The 21,582-nt window shown below is 46.2% G+C and overlaps 1 protein-coding gene across 1 annotated transcript in view; it reads right to left on the bottom strand.

Moving 5' to 3' along the window:
- ACOX2 (acyl-CoA oxidase 2) overlaps window positions 1–21,582 on the bottom strand; it is a 223,853-nt gene that overhangs the window by 60,375 nt on the left and 141,896 nt on the right. Inside the window, exon 9 of the mRNA XM_086939062.1 lies at window positions 15,703–15,893. Coding sequence (XP_086795188.1) covers window positions 15,703–15,893 — 191 coding nt within the window. The remainder of the gene's footprint in view (window positions 1–15,702; window positions 15,894–21,582) is intronic.

A 21,582-nucleotide genomic window follows, 5' to 3' on the forward strand; every position in this document is an offset into this window, starting at 1 on the left:
CATTCACGGCCTACTTTCAGTTTCCAGCAAGGGCTTCTCCTCCCCTAATTATTCATGGCCAGCCGCAGGCCGGCCGTACTTTCAGTTTCCCGGCCGCTCACAGCACATCAAAGGGCTTCGCCCAGCGTGCGCTCTGCGGCTTCTCCTCCCCTATGCCTGTTTATCGGCACTTCTCCTCCCTCTCCCCGCACACAGCCTTCCTTGGATTTCTCCTCCCCCTCCCCAGCCAGCCAGCTGCTGCTCTCGTGTGAGACAGTAAACACGGCACCTTTTCTACCGTGAGCTTAGAGCAGATGGACACATACAGAAAATAAGCACTGTTACGTCTGAAAACTTCCCGGTATGTGAAATGCGGGCTTCCGGGACTTCCTGTCACGTGACCCGGAGCCCTTCCTGCAACTTCCCTTCTTATTACCACACCATTAGCCTCTATGAATGAACGAGAAGCTCCACCTAACCAGACCCAAAAATGTCACTTGCAGTCTGCCCCCGATGCCACAACGAACTAGAAAAACATAGCTGCATCCTCCAGCGTTTATCTGGCTGCTTTAGGGCACTTCTCCTCCCTCTCCCCGCACACAGCCTTCCTTGGATTTCTCCTCCCCCTCCTCAGCCAGCCAGCTGCTGCTCTCGTGTGAGACAGTAAACACAGCACCTTTTCTACTGTGAGCTTAGAGCAGATGGACACATACAGAAAATAAGCACTGTTACGTCTGAAAACTTCCCGTTATGTGAAATGCTACTCACTTGTTGCTCTTGTGCCTGCTGGACCCTCGCTGGACCGGGACCTCCGTTTGAGCTGCTGTTGGGGCTGTGTGTGTGCCGCGGGCGGCGTGCTGGATCTGCCGGTGTGCCGCTGACCGCCCCCCTACCGCTGCGGGACTGCGAGGCGATTCTAACAGCTGCAGCCTCTTCCCGCAGCGGCCACGCCCCCTGATTACCACGCCCTTTAACTTTTCGTAGCACCCGCTCCGCGGGTGCTACTCACTTGTTGCTCTTGTGCCTGCTGGACCCTCGCTGGACCGGGACCTCCGTTTGAGCTGCTGTTGGGGCTGTGTGTGTGCCGCGGGCGGCGTGCTGGATCTGCCGGTGTGCCGCTGACCGCCCCCCTACCGCTGCGGGACTGCGAGGCGATTCTAACAGCTGCAGCCTCTTCCCGCAGCGGCCACGCCCCCTGATTACCACGCCCTTTAACTTTTCGTAGCACCCGCTCCGCGGGTGCTACTCACTTGTTGCTCTTGTGCCTGCTGGATCCTCGCTGGACCGGGACCTCCGTTTGAGCTGCTGTTGGGGCTGTGTGTGTGCCGCGGGCGGCGTGCTGGATCTGCCGGTGTGCCGCTGACCGCCCCCCTACCGCTGCGGGACTGCGAGGCGATTCTAACAGCTGCAGCCTCTTCCCGCAGCGGCCACGCCCCCTGATTACCACGCCCTTTAACTTTTCGTAGCACCCGCTCCGCGGGTGCTACTCACTTGTTGCTCTTGTGCCTGCTGGACCCTCGCTGGACCGGGACCTCCGTTTGAGCTGCTGTTGGGGCTGTGTGTGTGCCGCGGGCGGCGTGCTGGATCTGCCGGTGTGCCGCTGACCGCCCCCCTACCGCTGCGGGACTGCGAGGCGATTCTAACAGCTGCAGCCTCTTCCCGCAGCGGCCACGCCCCCTGATTACCACGCCCTTTAACTTTTCGTAGCACCCGCTCCGCGGGTGCTACTCACTTGTTGCTCTTGTGCCTGCTGGACCCTCGCTGGACCGGGACCTCCGTTTGAGCTGCTGTTGGGGCTGTGTGTGTGCCGCGGGCGGCGTGCTGGATCTGCCGGTGTGCCGCTGACCGCCCCCCTACCGCTGCGGGACTGCGAGGCGATTCTAACAGCTGCAGCCTCTTCCCGCAGCGGCCACGCCCCCTGATTACCACGCCCTTTAACTTTTCGTAGCACCCGCTCCGCGGGTGCTACTCACTTGTTGCTCTTGTGCCTGCTGGACCCTCGCTGGACCGGGACCTCCGTTTGAGCTGCTGTTGGGGCTGTGTGTGTGCCGCGGGCGGCGTGCTGGATCTGCCGGTGTGCCGCTGACCGCCCCCCTACCGCTGCGGGACTGCGAGGCGATTCTAACAGCTGCAGCCTCTTCCCGCAGCGGCCACGCCCCCTGATTACCACGCCCTTTAACTTTTCGTAGCACCCGCTCCGCGGGTGCTACTCACTTGTTGCTCTTGTGCCTGCTGGACCCTCGCTGGACCGGGACCTCCGTTTGAGCTGCTGTTGGGGCTGTGTGTGTGCCGCGGGCGGCGTGCTGGATCTGCCGGTGTGCCGCTGACCGCCCCCCTACCGCTGCGGGACTGCGAGGCGATTCTAACAGCTGCAGCCTCTTCCCGCAGCGGCCACGCCCCCTTGATTGCTAAGGTCTACAAGAGTAGGTTGGGCTCTCCGCGAAGCGGGACGCGCGCGGGACAAAGCTCGGGGCTAAGCCCGGGCAAAGGGCGGGCCCTCTACGGCCCTCATCGGCTAGAAGAGGCTGGGCTGGGCCAGAGACCCTGGTAACCGGTGTATGTAAGTACTTGTCTTTGTTGTGCGCTCACCTTGCGATCACTCCCCACTACTGTATGGCTGCTGCGGCAATAAGCCCTGCACCAGTGGGGTCGGACAAAAACACCACCAGCCGGACATTAGATGATTATTTTCTTAAACCATCAATTGACGGCAATAAGGAGCTTTCGTTAGCTGAGAGGAGGGCAGACCGCCGCCGTTCCATCGAGCGTATAAAAAACAGAACATTTTCAGAACCCATAATGTCTGTTTCTCTACTTGATGATCTAAGTAGCGCCCCAGCAGATAACACCTCACTGACCTGCAGCATACCCTTGCTCCTTCAAGAATGTCTAGCTCCGGCTCTGTCACCCACTCACTCTCAAGAAATTGCCCCCACAGTGACCACTGAACAGAATAATACCTCCAAGATCCTAATATCTCCCACAATAAGGCCTGGCAAAGTTGTACGAGGTAAAAATTCAAGGCCAGTGACAGATAAAACGCATGGGCCACCTCCACCCAAAAGAAGAAGGAAAACCATAACAGCTAACAAGCCCAAAACAAGTCATACTGACTTTGGCAAAAAGAAGAACATTGTTACATTACCTTCTATGGGATCCTCTGTCACAAGTCAAACCATAACAGTTAGCCCTACTCTACCGCCATCCTTACCTCAAGTAACTACAGACTTTGATTCCACTACTGTCCAGATGGAGGAGGATTTGCAACCCGCCACCCCTAAGTCGCTTCTGGACAATATTGAATTGATTATACGTAGTTACATGCTTGCTTTGTCAGACAGATTTAAGGGGATGGAGGTCCGTTTAGGAAAAATTGAGGGGGACTTGTCTGTGTTAGGGAACCTTGTACGTTCGCAAGGTCAGTCTAAAGCACAGCACCAACAAGGTATTAAAACAACCCAACCCCCCTTAAAAAATACTGTGTGTCCCACGCTGCCCAAACCTAGCACAAGTAACAGCCAGGCTGTTGCAGTAACTCCAGCTACCCCTAACTCCTTAAACGCGGCATCAAAAGTACTCGTTGGTAACACCGGTAAAAACCCTTTAACAACAATTCCATCTGATGTACAGGGCAAACCAACCACCACATTACCAACTATTCCCGCAAATATTCCACCCAGAGAACCTAGACCTGAAGGAAAGGAGAATAATTGGGGAAGAGGGGGTCAGTCTAGAATTCCACCAACAGAACTCCCCCCAGAAGCATTACCTTATGTGGTTATACTCACCGGGGTACCAGAACTGCCCAATGGTAAAAGAGAGGGATATTCTCAGTTAAAAAATAAAATAACGCATTGGCTCTCCCTATACAGACCCAAACCCATTGCGATTAACGGTGAGATAGTTCACGTTCGGCGTCTGTCCTGGCTGGGGGGCAGAGCAAAGGACATTGGTGGTGATGTCGTGGTAATAAACTTTAGAGACAGGAGAGCCGTACAACACATCCTGAATTGGCCCTATGGAAATGAAAAGAACTGCATTGTACCACGCCCCCTAACATATTTTTATCCCAGAGCCACTGTCTTTCCTCCACAATACTATAATAGTAATGCCTTCTCTTCTTCTCAGTTTCCCAACATTGAGTCGGCTCTAAACCCCGTATATATGCACCCTCTGGCTCCACCATCAGCCATACCTGGGTGGAACACCATACCCTTTAACCACAAAACTGGCTCTAATGGGAACATGTTAAGCTTGTTACCATTTACGCCTCTAGAGCTCACCAACAGGTTCTCGGTTTTTAATAGCCTAGAGGACTGTGATTGATGGTTAAGGAACGCAGAAGCTACGGGGGGCGGGGTAAGTGCCTCATGCAACTCAAGGTCATCTGAGAAATTAGGGGGTCGGTGTCACGTTATAAATCCATATACTGCCCAAATCACCGCTGATAAAAACAGTAGTTCCCCTATAATACCACTCACAGAGCTAGTAGGGGAAAACGTGGTGCACCCCACACCACCCTCAGATATAAAGGTAGTTACTAGTGTTATATCTGGACCCGGGGAGCCGGATGCAGTGCGTATTGTGGGCCCGATGTTGGCAACTGTACTGTCGCCTTCTTTAATACCCTCACAACCAATTACAGAGTCTGTTGTTTGTCCTGCACTGGATGACAGTGTAAAATTAATTTCCTGGAATATTGCAGGTTTGGCAAATAAGTTACGAGATGTAGTATGGCTATCGTTTATCAGAAAATTTAGCATTGTGTGCCTCCAAGAGACCTGGTTAGAAGAAAATAATGTTCATATGGAGGGTTTCTTAAGTTTTATCACCCCAGCAGCTGCCTCGATCAGGGGTAGAGCCAAGGGTGGTCTGGCCATCTTCATTAGCCAAGAACTGCAATGTAATGTAAGCAACTTCCATAGTGTAAATTTGAACCTACAGAAGATTGATTTAAAAAATGGGAAGTCTGTGATGACATTGGTTAATTTTTATAATGCCAACAGCAACAATGAATCATGCCATATTGCTTCCATGAATGACATCTTGAGCAACACTGTTTATAATGTATCACGGCATTTGTTGATAGCAGGTGACTTTAATGTGCAACCATGTGGTAACCCAGCTAGTACGCCAATGGGGTCCCTAGGGTGTCACAACGAGGAAGGTTTTCATTTTTCTCATAGTAGGGGTGGCGAGCACCTAAATGATTTAATGAACGAGCACAATCTGATTGTAGCTATGTCGCTTGTCCCCGATACAAAAATCTTTGACACCCCAACCTTTAAAGGGCATGGGCAGGGTACCTTTATTGATCAAATACTATTATCTCCAGATGCTGCTCAATGGGTCTTGTACTTCTCTATTCTTACTAGTACATACAGTGATCATAATCCCCTTGTTATAAACTTGAGTGGTCCACTTTTTGCTAAACGCCAGTCACGCCCCGATCATGGTATGTTAAGGTGCGTAAATGGCAGGCGTCGCATTAAATGGTCAATGGTAAACCAAGACACCTTGTATTCTAACATAACCAGCGCATGTGAGGAGGAGCTGTCTGTGTGTTTATCATCTGAGTCAATCCCCTCGACCATTTTGTTTAGGTTTGAGGGGTTGGTTGCTAAAATTGGCTCCATGCTCACAGCGCCAATAAAGGGTGATAGGGAGAATAACTCAAAATGGTTTAATCATAATTGCTCAAAGGCAAGCAGGGACTTGAAATTGGCATTAAAAACCAAACCAAGAGATCACGAACTGATAAAAAATCTTCGCATGGTATACAGGAAAACAATAGCCACTAGAAAGAAGGAAATTAAGGCAAATGTAATTGAATCCCTTCTGGACCCATCTGTGTTGGGGAATAGCAGCAAGTTCTGGCAAATAATTAACAAACCCATGTTTGAAAACCCAAATGACACAGCTATTGGAACAAACATTCCCGAGGGGGAGTGGGTGTCCCATTTTAGTGCAATATTTAGGAGCAATGAGCAACGGGAAGCTAATGATTTTATAACTCCAACTGCGTCCCCTTTGTGCTTCACAGTACAAGAGACTGTCAGGGGTATACAGGGCCTAACTACCAACAAGGCCCCGGGCCCGGATGGTTTACCACCGGACCTGTTTAAGTCCAGTATCCCGTTTTTGGCCCCGGTTCTTACGGCTGTAATAAATGCAGCGGTGACAACTGGTTGCCCAAGAACTTGGGGTCTCTCGACCATAGTACCCATTTTTAAGAAGGGTGATCGCAGTAGTCCGTTATGTTACAGGCCAATTTCTTTATTGAACTCAGTAGTCAAAGTGGTGGGGGGAGTAATTCTTAATAGGTTATCTTCTTGGGCCAAGGAAAATAAAATCCTTTCACCCATACAATATGGGTTTAGACCGGATCACTCAACCATCACGCAGTGTCTGAACCTATACCTTATCCTAAGCAAGTACACATTGGCAAGACAAGGTACTGTCTACATGGCCTTCATGGACCTGTCGTCCGCGTTCGACTGTGTAGACAGAAGCCTATTATGGGCCACCTTGCTGAGAATGGGTGTAGAGAGGGATCTTGTTAATTTCCTCGCTGATCTGCATACAGACACTAGGGCGAATGTCCGCTACTCTCAAGACCTTAAGGTAACGGACGAATTTAAAATAAATCGGGGTGTCCGACAAGGATGCATTTTGGCCCCATTCCTATTTAATTTATATATTAATGAACTGGAGGAATCACTTTTACTGGTAGAAGCAGATTACCCCTTAGTTGAGCGCAGAGGGGTACCTGTCCTACTTTACGCCGACGATGCTGTTCTTATTTCTAGAACAGCAAACGGCCTCCAGAAACTTTTAAACTCCTTCCACAAATTTATGGAGTCACGTGGTTTAAGTATAAACAACTCCAAGTCTTTCGTTATGAAAGCAGGTAAGGGCATCCTGAAACCTGGTCACTTCAGTTTAAATGGGGAAAAAATCCCTTCAACTAACTCCTTCTCTTACCTCGGAGTTTTGATAGATCAAAAGTTATCATGGGGGCCAGCAGTCTCCAAAAAGAAGGGTGAAACTACTCGGGTCAACGCGGCCATCCTTGGCTTTGCAAAAAAGATCGGCAATTGCCCGTTGGCTGCCCTGCTTAAATTGTACCAGGCAAAAAGCGTTACTATTGCCTGTTATGGGAGCGAGCTCTGGGGCTATCGCAAGGTTAATGACCTAGAGGTCGCAGAAAATAACTTTTTAAAAAAGATCTTAAGACTGCCCAGGGGTATTGGGAATTACTCAGTACACGAGGAGCTGGGGGTCCCTTTTCTAGGTGACAGAATAGCAATAAGCCCAGTTTTATGCTGGCTGAAATGTTGGCTAAACAATGAAATACCACTAACTCATGCCCTACTAAAAGAAGCTTTACAGTTAGACGGGAGATTCAAGGTACCGTGGGTAAAGTATATAAAGGACAGCTTAACGGCAATAGGCCGGTGTGACTTGTTTTATGCCCCAAATACAATCAGAAAACATGATGTGAACCTGGTCAAGAATGCCATAATCCTGTTAAGATGTACTGATAGGGAAGATGTTGAGACACAGAAGGTCAGTGTCAGGAAACATCTATTGCTAAAAACATGCTTGCAAATAGAACCTTATCTGACATGGCCTATGTCCAGTTATGAACGGTTCCTTTTAATAAGGTTCCGTTTTGACCTTTACCATCTTCTATTGGCATTCCCAAGTGGTGCTCAGCGGGGCGAAGTGTTGCCAGCTTGTGGCTGCGACGGGAAGTCTCCTCAAGACCTGGCACACTTCCTTTTTATCTGCCCTTACTACGGTACCCCACGGAATCTATACCTTAAACCATGTCTTAAAAAATTGAGCTTCACACAAATTAAACCCGCACTTTATTATCTACAACTACTGAATATTGACTGTACCATGTTTATTTGTAATTTTTTTAAAAAAGCCGTCTGCTTTAGGAAAAGCATGGACGGCTAATCATGATGTAAAAATGTGTGTTGGTAATTTTTAAGCTTACAGTTATTTATATTCTTAACTACATACTTCCCTTGCTTCATTGTCTGTTATATTGTACTGTTTATTGTGTCTTTAATTGCCTTTGATAATGAACTGTAACCGTTTTAATTATGTGATTTTAAAAAAATGAACTTTTATGATTGTAAAATCTACAATCGAATAAAGATATTGAATTGAATTGAAATTGACTGTCACGTGGGAATAGCTAGATCGTCTCAAGTTGAGACAGCCATATTCACGTTTTAGCCCTGAGCACGGTGAACATTCACATAAGTGATCCAGTGTAGTGCGTAATATTCAGGGCAGAGGTATATAATGTTATGAAGGTGGGCGAATTATTCCACTGATTGCTGTCAATGAGATAACAACATGAGGGTGAGGTACACTGATTTGTGGTGCACTGACTGTTTAGGTCTCGTGACCTACAATGCGCGCAAGCGCATTGAGGGAGCGAGAATTCAAGTAGCCAAAATCCTCGTCAAACCAAGGGCTTTCAGCCGCGGTTTTCTTGAAGTTCACGTGAATCACGTGAGCAAACAAGCACGCGCATTCACGGCCTACTTTCAGTTTCCAGCAAGGGCTTCTCCTCCCCTAATTATTCATGGCCAGCCGCAGGCCGGCCGTACTTTCAGTTTCCCGGCCGCTCACAGCACATCAAAGGGCTTCGCCCAGCGTGCGCTCTGCGGCTTCTCCTCCCCTATGCCTGTTTATCGGCACTTCTCCTCCCTCTCCCCGCACACAGCCTTCCTTGGATTTCTCCTCCCCCTCCCCAGCCAGCCAGCTGCTGCTCTCGTGTGAGACAGTAAACACGGCACCTTTTCTACCGTGAGCTTAGAGCAGATGGACACATACAGAAAATAAGCACTGTTACGTCTGAAAACTTCCCGGTATGTGAAATGCGGGCTTCCGGGACTTCCTGTCACGTGACCCGGAGCCCTTCCTGCAACTTCCCTTCTTATTACCACACCATTAGCCTCTATGAATGAACGAGAAGCTCCACCTAACCAGACCCAAAAATGTCACTTGCAGTCTGCCCCCGATGCCACAACGAACTAGAAAAACATAGCTGCATCCTCCAGCGTTTATCTGGCTGCTTTAGGGCACTTCTCCTCCCTCTCCCCGCACACAGCCTTCCTTGGATTTCTCCTCCCCCTCCCCAGCCAGCCAGCTGCTGCTCTCGTGTGAGACAGTAAACACAGCACCTTTTCTACTGTGAGCTTAGAGCAGATGGACACATACAGAAAATAAGCACTGTTACGTCTGAAAACTTCCCGTTATGTGAAATGCGGGCTTCCGGGACTTCCTGTGACGTGACCCGGAGCCCTTCCTGCAGCTTCCCTTCTTATTACCACACCATTAGCCTCTATGAATGAACGAGAAGCTCCACCTAACCAGACCCAAAAATGTCACTCGCAGTCTGCCCCCGATGCCACAACGAACTAGAAAAACATAGCTGCATCCTCCAGCGTTTATCTGGCTGCTTTAGGAAGCAACAATCTGCGGTTATGTTCACTCCTAACCGCACTACACGAAGACGCTGTCGTATTACAGGGCTCCCGGTTCGCCAAACGGGGAGCAGCACCAGCAAGGCCGTGAGCGCCTGCCTTGGCATTACCAATAAACTGCGTGATGCCGGTCACTTAAAAACATCCGACCTGGACTTTTGTAAATAGCATTTTGCATTTCATGGCACTGCTTGTAAAAACACAAGCCTCTCCGCCATGCTGGTTGTGTTTACGGTTAATGCCATGAGCCAGCACCTGGCGCGTGGCAGGTAGTGTTCCATTGCTCTCCTGCGCGAGAGCCACTGTGGTCATTCCTGCCCCCTCATTGGTCCCCCAACATTCCACATTCCATTCCTGTTGTCCCCTGTCACCCCCAACGGTTCCAACTGTCATGAGAGGAACCCTGGAGTCCGAAGCGCACAGTTGTGTAGGGGGCGGGGCTGTTGCAGAATAAAGCTTTTGAACCCATACATTCGCCTCCGCTTCGTTCCCACACTGATGTGGTGTCCTGTATTAGCTGCCATCAGTTGCACCTGTGATCGACGCGTGTGCTCGTCGAACATACCAGCATGAGCGCCGTTGCCATGGAGTCCGCCTGCATCACACGTAGACTCAAGAAACAATTAGCGAAGGGAAAGCACTTCATGTAGCGGGGCCCATGCAGAAGTGAGGCGCGCCCTGGGGCTGCTGGGACCGGGCAACGTGATGCACGTCAGGCCAGGGTAGTGAGCACTCGCGCCACACCACAGAGGTCCACAAGCACGCCACTGGAACGACTGACAGACAGTCTTTCCATCTGCAACAGCTTTTCCTACCCATAATACTCTTCCACTTTACTAACCAAGAAGCTCGTGGAAACCTTCCATGTTCCAAGGACACCAATGCATATCAACCGTAACTATTTCGGTTAATTTCCTGCCTTTTACTTCTAGGTGTAAAAACGCCTGCAGAGAAAAAGTTCGAATTTTTCCATTCATCTTGTACTAAATGCCAAGTGTAAAAGCATAATGTGTTGTAGTTTTAAAATGAATCACATTTGATTTAAACTAAAAAAAATTGCATTTTTCAAGGTCAAAAAGTGTAACAATGTATGAAGAGATAGGCCACACACAAAGGCAGACCCCCCCCCCCCCCAAATAAACTTGAACATCACGTGTAATAATTTCAGGACAAGCCACACCGACTGAAATTACAAAACAGCGACAAGTGTGTTCTCTCAGACGAATACAGGGGTATGAAATGTGCGTTGCTGAGGCCGCATCGTCCCTCCCGCAGACAGACGAATCCGCTGAAGGGAACGCCAGGGCGGCTGGGGCCTGTGCGCTGTGCATTATTCAACACAACAGGTGAGCCTGCTCTGGTACCCTCTGGACGAGTCTCCACCCACAGCCAGCAATCACATGGACGGGGGCTGTGTGTGCTTCAGAGACAACAATACTAAAAAAAAATCAGATGAGCCACATTTATTACATCCAGCCACCAGAGAGAACGCGCCGGCTTCCCTTCACGCGACCCGTCGATCAACCAGTAGCATGCTAAGTACAGCTGTGAAGGCGAATCACTGCACAACGAGCTGACATCACCAGCGTTACCGTAAACCTCCTGGCACGGAGCTGGGGTTTTGAAATTCTGGCCCAGCCTCTGCAGATTTGCAAATGCAGATGTGGTTGAGGAGAGGAGCCTGGTTGCTTTCGACACGGAAGGAAATATACCATCCGATAATACTAAAGAAAATACAGGCCATGCAGCGTGGTGATTGCAGCGTCGGAAAACACCCAGAGGCCGCATCACTCCGCCCGGATAGATTACACAGTGACCCGCTGCAGTCCGAGGCAGCAAGCCATCCGATCGCAGGAGCTGCAGCTAATGCCCGCACCTCTGTGCCTGCCGTAATAGGAGCACGTGCATCCACTGTGTAGACAGACAGACAGACAGACATACACAGACGATGGTCACAGCATCTGTCCCACATTATATCCACAGACGGCCGGATGGCCAGGCCACACTCGCACAGCTACAGTGGAATTTTCAGGCCACATTCACCAGCTCTCACACAGGTGTACATGAACGTTCAGGGCACTTAATCCCGCGGACATGCAGCAAGATGTTCTGACCTCCTAATTTTCCGCATAGCTGGATGCTCACACCACCTCTTCCGACACACAGCTGGATGTCCAGCCTTCCCCATCCCACTCACAAAGCTACATCTGGATGCTCCTGCCACCACATCCTACGCACATACAGCTGGGTATTCAGGCTACTGCATTCCACTAACACAGCTGGATGGTCAGAACATACCTTGTTTAACACACATAGTTGGATGGTGAGAGCACCTCATTTCTCACACAAAAACACAGGCGTGCACGCACACACAGCACTATTAAAGACACACATTTGGTTAGTCAGCTTACCTCATTTCAATCAAAGCTAGCTGTTCAGGCCACATGGTTTCACTCTCACTTACAGCTGATGCACAGGCCACCTCATTCTCCTGACACACAAATGAATGATGTTTCAACTCCATTACACACACACCTGCATGCAAAGTCCTGTTCCACTAACACACAGTTGAATACTCAGGCCACAGCTCATTCTATACACACACAAAAGGATGTTCAGACCATCTAGTTTCATACAAACACAGCTGGATGTTCAGGCCTCGCTCCACTCAGACAAAGCTGGATGTTCAGACCTCCTCATTCCTCTCACAAACAGCTGAATGTTCAGGCCTCTTTGTTCCACTTAAGACAAAGATGATGCCAATACGACTTATTTTCCCACACAGCTTGAAGTTCAGAGGACCTACAGGTGCCCACATGCAACTGGATTTTAAGACTACCTCGTTCTATTCACATGCAGCCAGATTTTCAGACCACTTCATATATCGCACAGAAAAATGCTGCGTGGCTCAAAGCGAAGCGCACAGCACCATCTTCACACAGCACAGTACCAGAAAATATACACATGCATGGGGGATTCTCATGACACCTTTACTCACACATAGAAGGATCCCAAAGTACCCAAGTAGTGCATTTCTAATCGGTCACCTGCAAAATTCACCCACATAGGTGCATCCCTGATCTCACAAAGAGAGGGTTCACATCACCCCCACTCCCACAAAAGGAGTTGAGAATTCCCATAGAGGACCTGCTCCCAAAACTTCCATTTACACACCAAGGATCTCAACTCACCGTCATTCTTTGCACAATGATGGAGGTGCCTAGCTCCTGAACTCATACATGGGGATACAAACCACCTTCAACCACATACAGTCAGGCCTCCAATCAACATGAGGTATCTCTAGAGTTAACATTTACAGACTGTCCCACCTCAGAGGTAACATCAGAAATACACGTTTCGAAAGAATGACACTCAACTCAACATTTACCTTTGCTGTAAAAAGTCTCATTTCGTTTGAAAGATCCTCAAAACTTAGACTTTGAGCAATCTTCAATGAAGAGAAGTAATTGTCAGCTCTGAGACACTCACCTACACACCTCTTAACTGTCAGCAGAACACAAACACCAAGGCTCAGCTCAACAAGCACTGGCGTTGCCAATAGGTCTCGCAGTAGGAAAGTTGGAGCTATTGGTTTTGTAAATGACAAAGCCCTTTATGTTTTTAAAATGAAAACAAAAATAAAAGGCATTGTTATTTGCAATTGTAATAGCTCCAACTTTCCTACTACGAGACCTATTGGCAACGCCAGTGCTTGTTTTAAACTTTATTGTCACTGCCATGTTTCTTTGGATTCTCTCCTTTAGCAGAGCATTGATCGGATACCCTTCGGCTTAAGAGAGGTAAACGAATGAATTTGATGAGATAACCTCTAAAATATTTTTTTCAGACACCTGGGATTATTGTTGGTTGGGGATCTTTCTCCACTTTTCATTCTCTTTGTTGTTCTGAGATTATTTGCGCACAGGCAGCCGGAAGAATTCTGATTATGTTTTGTTTTTAATTTTTTACAGCTGAGAGGACATAGTCCACAAATTCTGTGTATATGGATACCAATCTTTGATGGTTAGTATAAACATTGGTTTCCTGTTTGCACATTAAAATTATCTTTATGTTCTATATGCAGAGTGACTAATTGTATTTCCGGTCCTGACGAATGCCCATTGAACCCCTTTCGGGTCGAATAGAGGGCAGAAACATGTTGACTCAATAATAGGGGTACATTTATTGTTAACCCCTAGTCCTCTGAGTTTTTAATCCTGCCCCAAGACACCCCACAATAAAGTTATTTGGTGTCCTGTAGACAGTTTTAACATTTTTCACAGTTATTTTTTTCATTTTTTGCACTCTGCCCCTCACTCACCGTGTTTTTTGGTCCTCTCTATAAAACAAACAAATAAAACACCTCAGCTCCTCTTCCATTCTTTTTGGAGAGTTGAAGCCCACACTGGGGACCTTGTGGCCCTAGTGTGAGGAGGGAACACTATGATAAAGCATGTCACCTTCTGGTGAGTGAGGGTGCTCGTCCTTAAAAAAAGGACCCCCCCCCCATTTTGCACAACACCCTTGATCTTTCCCTTGAAATGAGTTAATGCAACTGTATCTGTTGTAGTTTGGTAGAGACCGTAACTAGGGGCCGATTAGGATCACGGGCAGATCGCCACCGCCCGCATGGCGGTGGCGATCCGCCCGTGATCCGACCCCGCCGGCCACCCAATTGGCGACAAACGGAAAAGACCGTCTGCTGCTTTTCTGCCCGGTCAACTCGTTGACCGGGCGGAAAAAAGTTTAATATGGTGGGGGTGTCTGTTAGACACCGCCATCCAAATTACTATGTAGGCGGGGACATGCTTTTCCGTGGTGGCAACACCGCCACGGAAAGGCATGCTTCTTCTGACATTGGAGGCCCGTTGCGGGCTCCCAGGGACTCTGGGGGGGGGGGTGCACATGGGGGGTACCTATGATACCCCCCTGCAGTTCCATGCACAACATGGCAGGCACCGCACGGTGCCTGCCATGTTGTGCATGGAAGTGTACAACATGCCTTCCTGGATTGTGGCGGGCGGTGCTGAGTGCACCTCCCGCCACAATGACAGGAATGCAGGATGCGCCTCCGCCACTGTGGCGGGCGCATCCTAATTGCCCCCACGGGACCCCCGCCATTATGGGGGGGCGGTCCCGTTTCCTGATAGGCTGGCGGGCGGACAAAGTCCGCCTGCCATCCTTATGACCCCCCTAGTGTGAGTAATCATTTAGATAAGGAGTGCTACGCTCTCCTGTACTCATTTTTGAGGGGCTCGCTCCTTTACGATCTTCAGTGTGGATAAATAGACTGCTATTATAGTCCCAGAGTAAAGTCCAAAATCCAACCGCATCAGTTAATAAAAAGACGGGTTATCATGTGAAAAGAGGTATTTTCCGACAGATACATAATGAAACCTCTGTATGAAGTAGCGTATATAATAGTTAGACAATTTAAAAATAATGAAACCTCTGTAAAAAGAAATATATACAAGTGTATGGTAGTGTATGGTATTAGAAAGGCACGATGGAACGTCTGACTAAAATGATAGGTGAAATAGTAAGCTATTAGAAACAGAATGAAACATCAGTATGAAGTAAAATATAAAGCTACTACATGAGAAAGTGAGTGAAAAGACTGTATACAGCTACTACATGAGAAAGTGAGTGAAAAGACTATATACAGCTACTATATGAGAAAGTGAGTGAAAAGACTGTATACAGCTACTACATGAGAAAGTGAGTGAAAAGACTATATACAGCTACTATATGAGAAGGTGAGTGAAAAGACTATATACAGCTACTATATGAGAAGGTGAGTGAAAACACTGTATAAAGCAACATGTAAATAGTAAGATACTAGTATCAGAACAAAACATCTATATAATGCCATAAATAAAATTGTAAGATATTAAACACAGGATCAATCCTCTGTGTAAAACAATACATAAAGTAGTAAGATATTAGAAACATAGAGCATAGTCTGCATAGAGAAAAATGTGAAAGTGCAGCAAATTAAAAACGGAAAAAAACCTCTTTATAAAACAACCTATAAAAAAGTAAGAGTTTTGAAACGGAATGAAAACTAATTCAAGTAAAGCGGTTTATAAATAGCAAAAAATATCTAAATAGATTGTGTGAATTACCTCAAGTTTGAAGGAACAGGACAGGCTATATAAATAGTAAAACACATGACAATAAATGATTGTAACAAATAAATAATTTTAAATACCTGGCAGTTTGAAGGAATAGGACAGTGTTTTCTCCTTCATAAGTGCAAGATGCTGCCAATTTTGTGTATAACGATGGAAGCCCGCTAAGCAACGAGTAGCCATGACCACCACATGCCTTCCGGCATACTTCTATTCCCGCAGTGCAGTACTCTGTGACAAGGGCCTTCAGCCCTGAAGCAATGGCATGAAGCTGTGATAAAAAGAAATATACACTTGAAAGCATTTAACCATTCCTTTGGAACATCTCGAATGGGCAGACTCTACTAGTTGGAAACTGTCACCTAACCACTCTGCTGCAAGTTTTCAAAAGTGTCCATTTAGCTAGACCCAAGATGAACTGCTATGATGACCCAGCCTGGATTTCCCACGTATCACTCCCAAGACTGACCATACCACGCTGATACATTCTGAGGGATCGTACACCGACTAGATCAGGCTTCTCCAACAAGTAGCTCTTGAGCTAATGGTAGCTCTCCAGCTACCTCTAAGTAGCTCTCCAGTGTGCCGTTCAAACTACTATATTAGAAGCTTTTGCCTTGTTGAATTAATATATGTATCCCTAAATTGAAAAGCCTGCATGTGATGTGTGTATTTCCATAACTCATCATTAAATGGTTGGAGAAAGATTGTTGAACTTCCAAAACATATTTAAAGCTGACGTTTGAGTCATAAATCATGCAGCGTTGGAGAGCCTTATTACAAATATTTCCTTGGTGCCAGGGTCACTGCAGCTGTAATGTAGTAGCCATGTAGAGGCATTCCAAAGTTATAAAGCCATTTTATTATATTACTTCTGGCAACTACGCCCATGAGCTGTGGTGATCAGTGCAGGTAACTTCGCATGGGGTGGCCACCGATGGCATCTTGTCTGATGTGCTCACTATTACAACATTAATATTAGTAGTTAAAGAGGATTTTAATGTAAAATAAGTAGGTTTTATTACAGAAAATGTTGGGGCCCCTTACACTAGACACTAAATATGACTGTACTGTTTTTCCCTGCTCTGTTCTCCACATGTCATCAATATCCACAGTTTTTATTACCAAGTACTGGTTACCGTCTGCTATAGTCTCTGTGCAGCAGTTCTGTTTACAATACATAAATACAAAGAAACATAAATACATTTATGCGCAACTTTGAATAAATCCCTAGTTCCCTTTGTCTTTAGACCTTGAAACACATTAAAAAAAAAACACATAACATCCAATTTCTAACTCAGTTAGACAGGAACCAGCTCGGCTAGGTAACCTGGTTCTCTGCTAGTAACAAATCATTTTGAATTTTGAGGCGTCATGCAGTGTTATATAGTTAGCTGGACAACTTTAACCAGAGGGAAAAGATTCAATTAATGTTCACTTTACTTGGAAAAAACAGTTTGTATCAAGAGCACCAGATCTATCTACCATTCCTGGACTCCGAATAAGAAAAGATTATTCCAATGAAGAAACGTGAATCTGTGAAAATACAGTCCAATGCCCACAGAACATTTCTGTTGCCTCAGGCAGCTTCTGGTGTATGTTTTGACCTTCAGTCCACCAGATTGCTCAATTAAATAAAACCCAGATCAGTGTTTCCGCCCTGAAATCCTGGGCGAGGGGCACTCCGTCCAATCTAAAAGCTATAATTCCATCCAAATCTGCAACAGCAGGAGTACATTTGGAAGAACAGACTTTGGGTGAGACATACAAAAGGTATGAACACATGTCCAGCTTATGGCTATGGGCAGCTTATGGAGGAGTAAGTATCAGTAAAGTATTTCAGAGTTACAGTTACACTTTGCTAATTTGGAATCAGTTTTATACATATTATTTATAAAGTGGTTACCTACTTTATGCAGTTTCTAATGTACAAAAGTAATCATACACTAGATAAAATACCCCAAACTGCACATGTAAAGAAAACTGCAATCACTGAGGACTTCAGTGGCCAAATAAAGACCAATATAAGGTTAGCAAACTCCACAATGACTTGTATTATTAATTTTTATGAACATGTGGGGGTATTTTCTTCCTCATAGCACATGGTCCCAGCTTCTGTGTGGTAGAATGAATATATTCACTATTATTGCATGACACACACTGAAAACTACATTGCTGCCAATTTAGTGATAGGTTTAGACACTGTTTAGACTGTTGAGCTTTCCCGTTACAAATGATTGGTCAAAGGAAATGTGTAAATGTCTGTGTGATAATGCCTTTACTCAATCGGATATCCATATTCTATTTATTTGTAGATTTTATGTTATATCTAGGAAAAGATGGATTATGCCTATTTTAAAATATATGAACATGAGACAGTGTCGCCCAGCTTTTTTAGCTATACAACTCTTGGATGATATTTTCTCAGTAGCATCTGTCGCGGCATTTCATAAAAGCATTTTTTACCTACGTAAGACAATGATTATATGAATTCTACTATTTTAAATTTTGGCCCATGTTAATACTGTGTACACCGCTTTTAAAATATTAATTATGACTATGTAATATTTGATGTGATTTGATGTACTTTCATGGTTATTTATGAAATATAACCAAATAAAGTCTTTTGAATTGAATTGATAGGTTTAGACAAATTGGCAAGCCGGGATTCAAATCCAGATCGCAAAGTGTAAAGCTAGCCACTAGGTCACATCTGTTTCCCAAAAGGTATAATGACACCTCAGAGCCTTAGGTTACAGACACATCTATGCATCATGCATATTACATTTCCAAGCTATCTACTTGAATCTATAACTCATTACTGGAATACGAGCTCAATATTAGATCTCTTGCTAATGATATTTTCCTGTTTGAATTACTTCTTTTTATGTCCTTTAGTCTCCAGGAGTGGAAATGTCAGAGAAGCTGTCAGCCTTTAGGACTACATATTTTGCTTGTTTTGCAAACATTTCACAAGGACGGGGACTCGCCCAGTTCCTGATAGACAAAAGTTGAAATGGAACAGCTTCCAGCATTGAGAGTTCACTGCTATTTTCCAAAGACTCTGGCCCTCGTTTTGATGGTCTTTGCAATACCATGTGGTAAAATCAGAGCAGGAAAAAACGGTTACTGCACCTCACGGTTATTCCCTTGATTAATTTAACCACAAGTCTGAGCCTGAATTGGTGTTTTAGCACCAAAGGTCTGAACATTTTCCCTTGTTCTTATGCGCATTTAACTAAGCAAATTACTCTGGGTGGACTTTAATAATCTTCATTTTTTAAACATTACTTTTTCTCCACTTTTGTGTTCTTATTCCATTCTAAATGTCTACGTGTGGAATTTTCTTGGCCTTTTTTCAAGTTTCTTATATTTATTCTGTGCCCATCCGGACCTCTTCAATAAATACGATAAATGCCAGGCTCATCTCAGGCAATGTTTATTCCATTAAAAACCCAATGCATTTCGGGCGACGCAACGCCCTTCTTCGGGGATCACTGCAGAGTAGATCGAAAAGCCTCACTCCTTCTCCAGCGGTTTTCGAGCGAAAACCGTTGGAAAAGTAATGTTTAAAAAATGAAGATTTGGATAACAAATGGTTTAAGTTTTGAATGCCGCAAGGGCGGCGTAAAGCTGTGCATTTGGCTGGGGCATGAATGTGTCCCACTTGTATTTACCTAGGTCGTACCAGGTGGCAATTGGGCATGCCACATACCAATCTGCACGCTATCACTAATTCAATGGCTATGAACATGGTAAAAAACTGTTGATAACAGGTGTGAATCCCTCAACTTTCAGAATCTAATAGACATTTTAAGGCATGGGTGAAGTGGGCGCTGGCCCATTAGGCCATGAGCCAGGACTCCAAATTTAGGTCATTGGTACTACACGGGGAATGGGTTCCAACATGATTTTTTTGCAAGGTATGGATGCGAGAGATGGAAAATATGTGATAGCAAGTCATCAATATTTGCCTTTTGTCTGATATTATAGGATTAGCAACCATAGCTGAAAAAAAATTACAGTTTTCATGTTTTTGAGAAATACCAGACAAATTCATCATAATATGTGAAAAAATCAATCTAATTCCACTAGAATGATTAAATTCAATATATATTAAAAATAATTATGATTTTTAATTGTAATAATAACAATAATCCTTAAAATAATAACAATAAAACTTCATTCTATTCTTCATATATTAATATAGGTTATATGCATCATTTTCACTTACAATTTCAAATAATAGTTATTACAGCTTACATAGGCAATGCATGTCATAAGTGAACATAAACACAATTTTATTTTATTTTTGTGTTTTATATAGCACGAACTTGACCTGTGAAGGTATCAGAGAGCATTACTACACGGTATACAGTGTTGAACAAACAAAAGGTTAAAAGTGCAGAAAGATCAACATGTATGGATACAATCACAGTCAGAGTCAGTAACAACAAAGGTCCCATATGTTCTCGGCGTGGGGAGTTGGGGAGTTGGTGATCTGGGAAAGCGGTAGTCCTAGATTAGTCAGGCACAATGTGGTGGTTGAGGGCAGGCCTTAGACTAGGAATTTACCCATGAGGAAGGTTATGGCCTCCTTTTTGAAACGTGCTAGAGAAGGGATTCTTCTGATGGCAGGTGGAAAAGAGTTCCAAATTCTTGGTGCTGCTCCGGTGAACTCCCTGTTGTAGGTTTTTTTTTTTTTAAAGGAGGCAGGTTGGAGTAAGAGGTTTCTAGCGGACCGGGAGTTCCTGCTTCCTCCAGATATCACTAGTTTCTGTGCCAGATAAGCATCATTCACATTTGTCGTCATCATCTTCTGAATAGGTTTCATCATTCTCTGCATCTGTTTGATTTTTCACAGGCGGGAAGTCTGCACATGTCAGCAGTGCACTTCAGGTAATTTACAGCCCCATTTCGATGGTGGGTGGACAAACCGTAACGGATAAGGGGACAGATTGCCAGAGGTGCGGCTGTCCCGCAGGGCCAATTATGATGCGACCGCCACCCTGGCAGTTGCCTCAAATCTTTTACATTGCGGCGGGCGGTGCTCTAAGCAGCACCTGCCGCAATGTAAAATTTGCATGTTGTGCATTGGCAGTAGCTCTGAGAGCCTGTAGTGGCACATGTCTGAGTTCCCTGATAGCTTTATAAAGCCATGTGACCAGGTGTCGCCCCGCCCCCATATGTGAAATTGAGTGTATGACTGAGTGTGTAGGTGGTTCCCCTACCGAGAGGTCGCAGTGTGGACGTTAGTGTGCGAGGAGCTGGTGGTGGAGTAGGAACTTGCCCACTGGGAGATCATATTCTTCCGACAACCGTTGGAAGGGTCTGAGCTGGCCATCCTCGAATAAAGACTCCGCCTCCGTGATGCCACAGTCTGTCCATGTTCGTAACATGTGAAATGTGTAGTAGTGTTCCTGCATAGGCCACCCAGCCAGAGGAAGGGGCGGGGGGAGTATGGGGCCCTTCCGGACGACATCCGGTGTGTCTGTAGCATGCACTTGCGTGCGATCGTGATATGTAGGGGATATGTGCGTCTAGGTTTGGTGCCTGGCAAGAGTAGCCGACAAAGTTCGGGGATGGGAACTGGACCTTTTGCTGTGTGTGTCTCCCCCAGGTGTCTGCCTGCCGTCCAATAGGACAGCCACTGGAATTGGGCGGCCAAGAAATATGATTCGAAAGAAGGGGCGGCAAGGCCTCCCTGTGTGGTTGGCAGCTGCAGCTTCGTTAGCGCTATCCTATGTCTACTTGTCCCCCAGATCAAGGAGCTAAGGAGTACATCTAATTCTCCGAAAAAGGCTCTGGGCGGGATGATGGGCAGGTTCGTGAAGTAGTATAGCAGCCTCGGAACCATGATCATTTTGGCGAGAGCCACTCGACCAATCGGGTCTAGGGGGAGATTCTTCCAGAATCCCACCGAGGCTCTGATGCCTGCTAGTGCCTTGCGGTGATTACCG

Source organism: Lissotriton vulgaris, chromosome 9 (genome assembly GCF_964263255.1).
Source record: "Lissotriton vulgaris chromosome 9, aLisVul1.2, whole genome shotgun sequence".
Taxonomy (NCBI): domain Eukaryota; kingdom Metazoa; phylum Chordata; class Amphibia; order Caudata; family Salamandridae; genus Lissotriton; species Lissotriton vulgaris.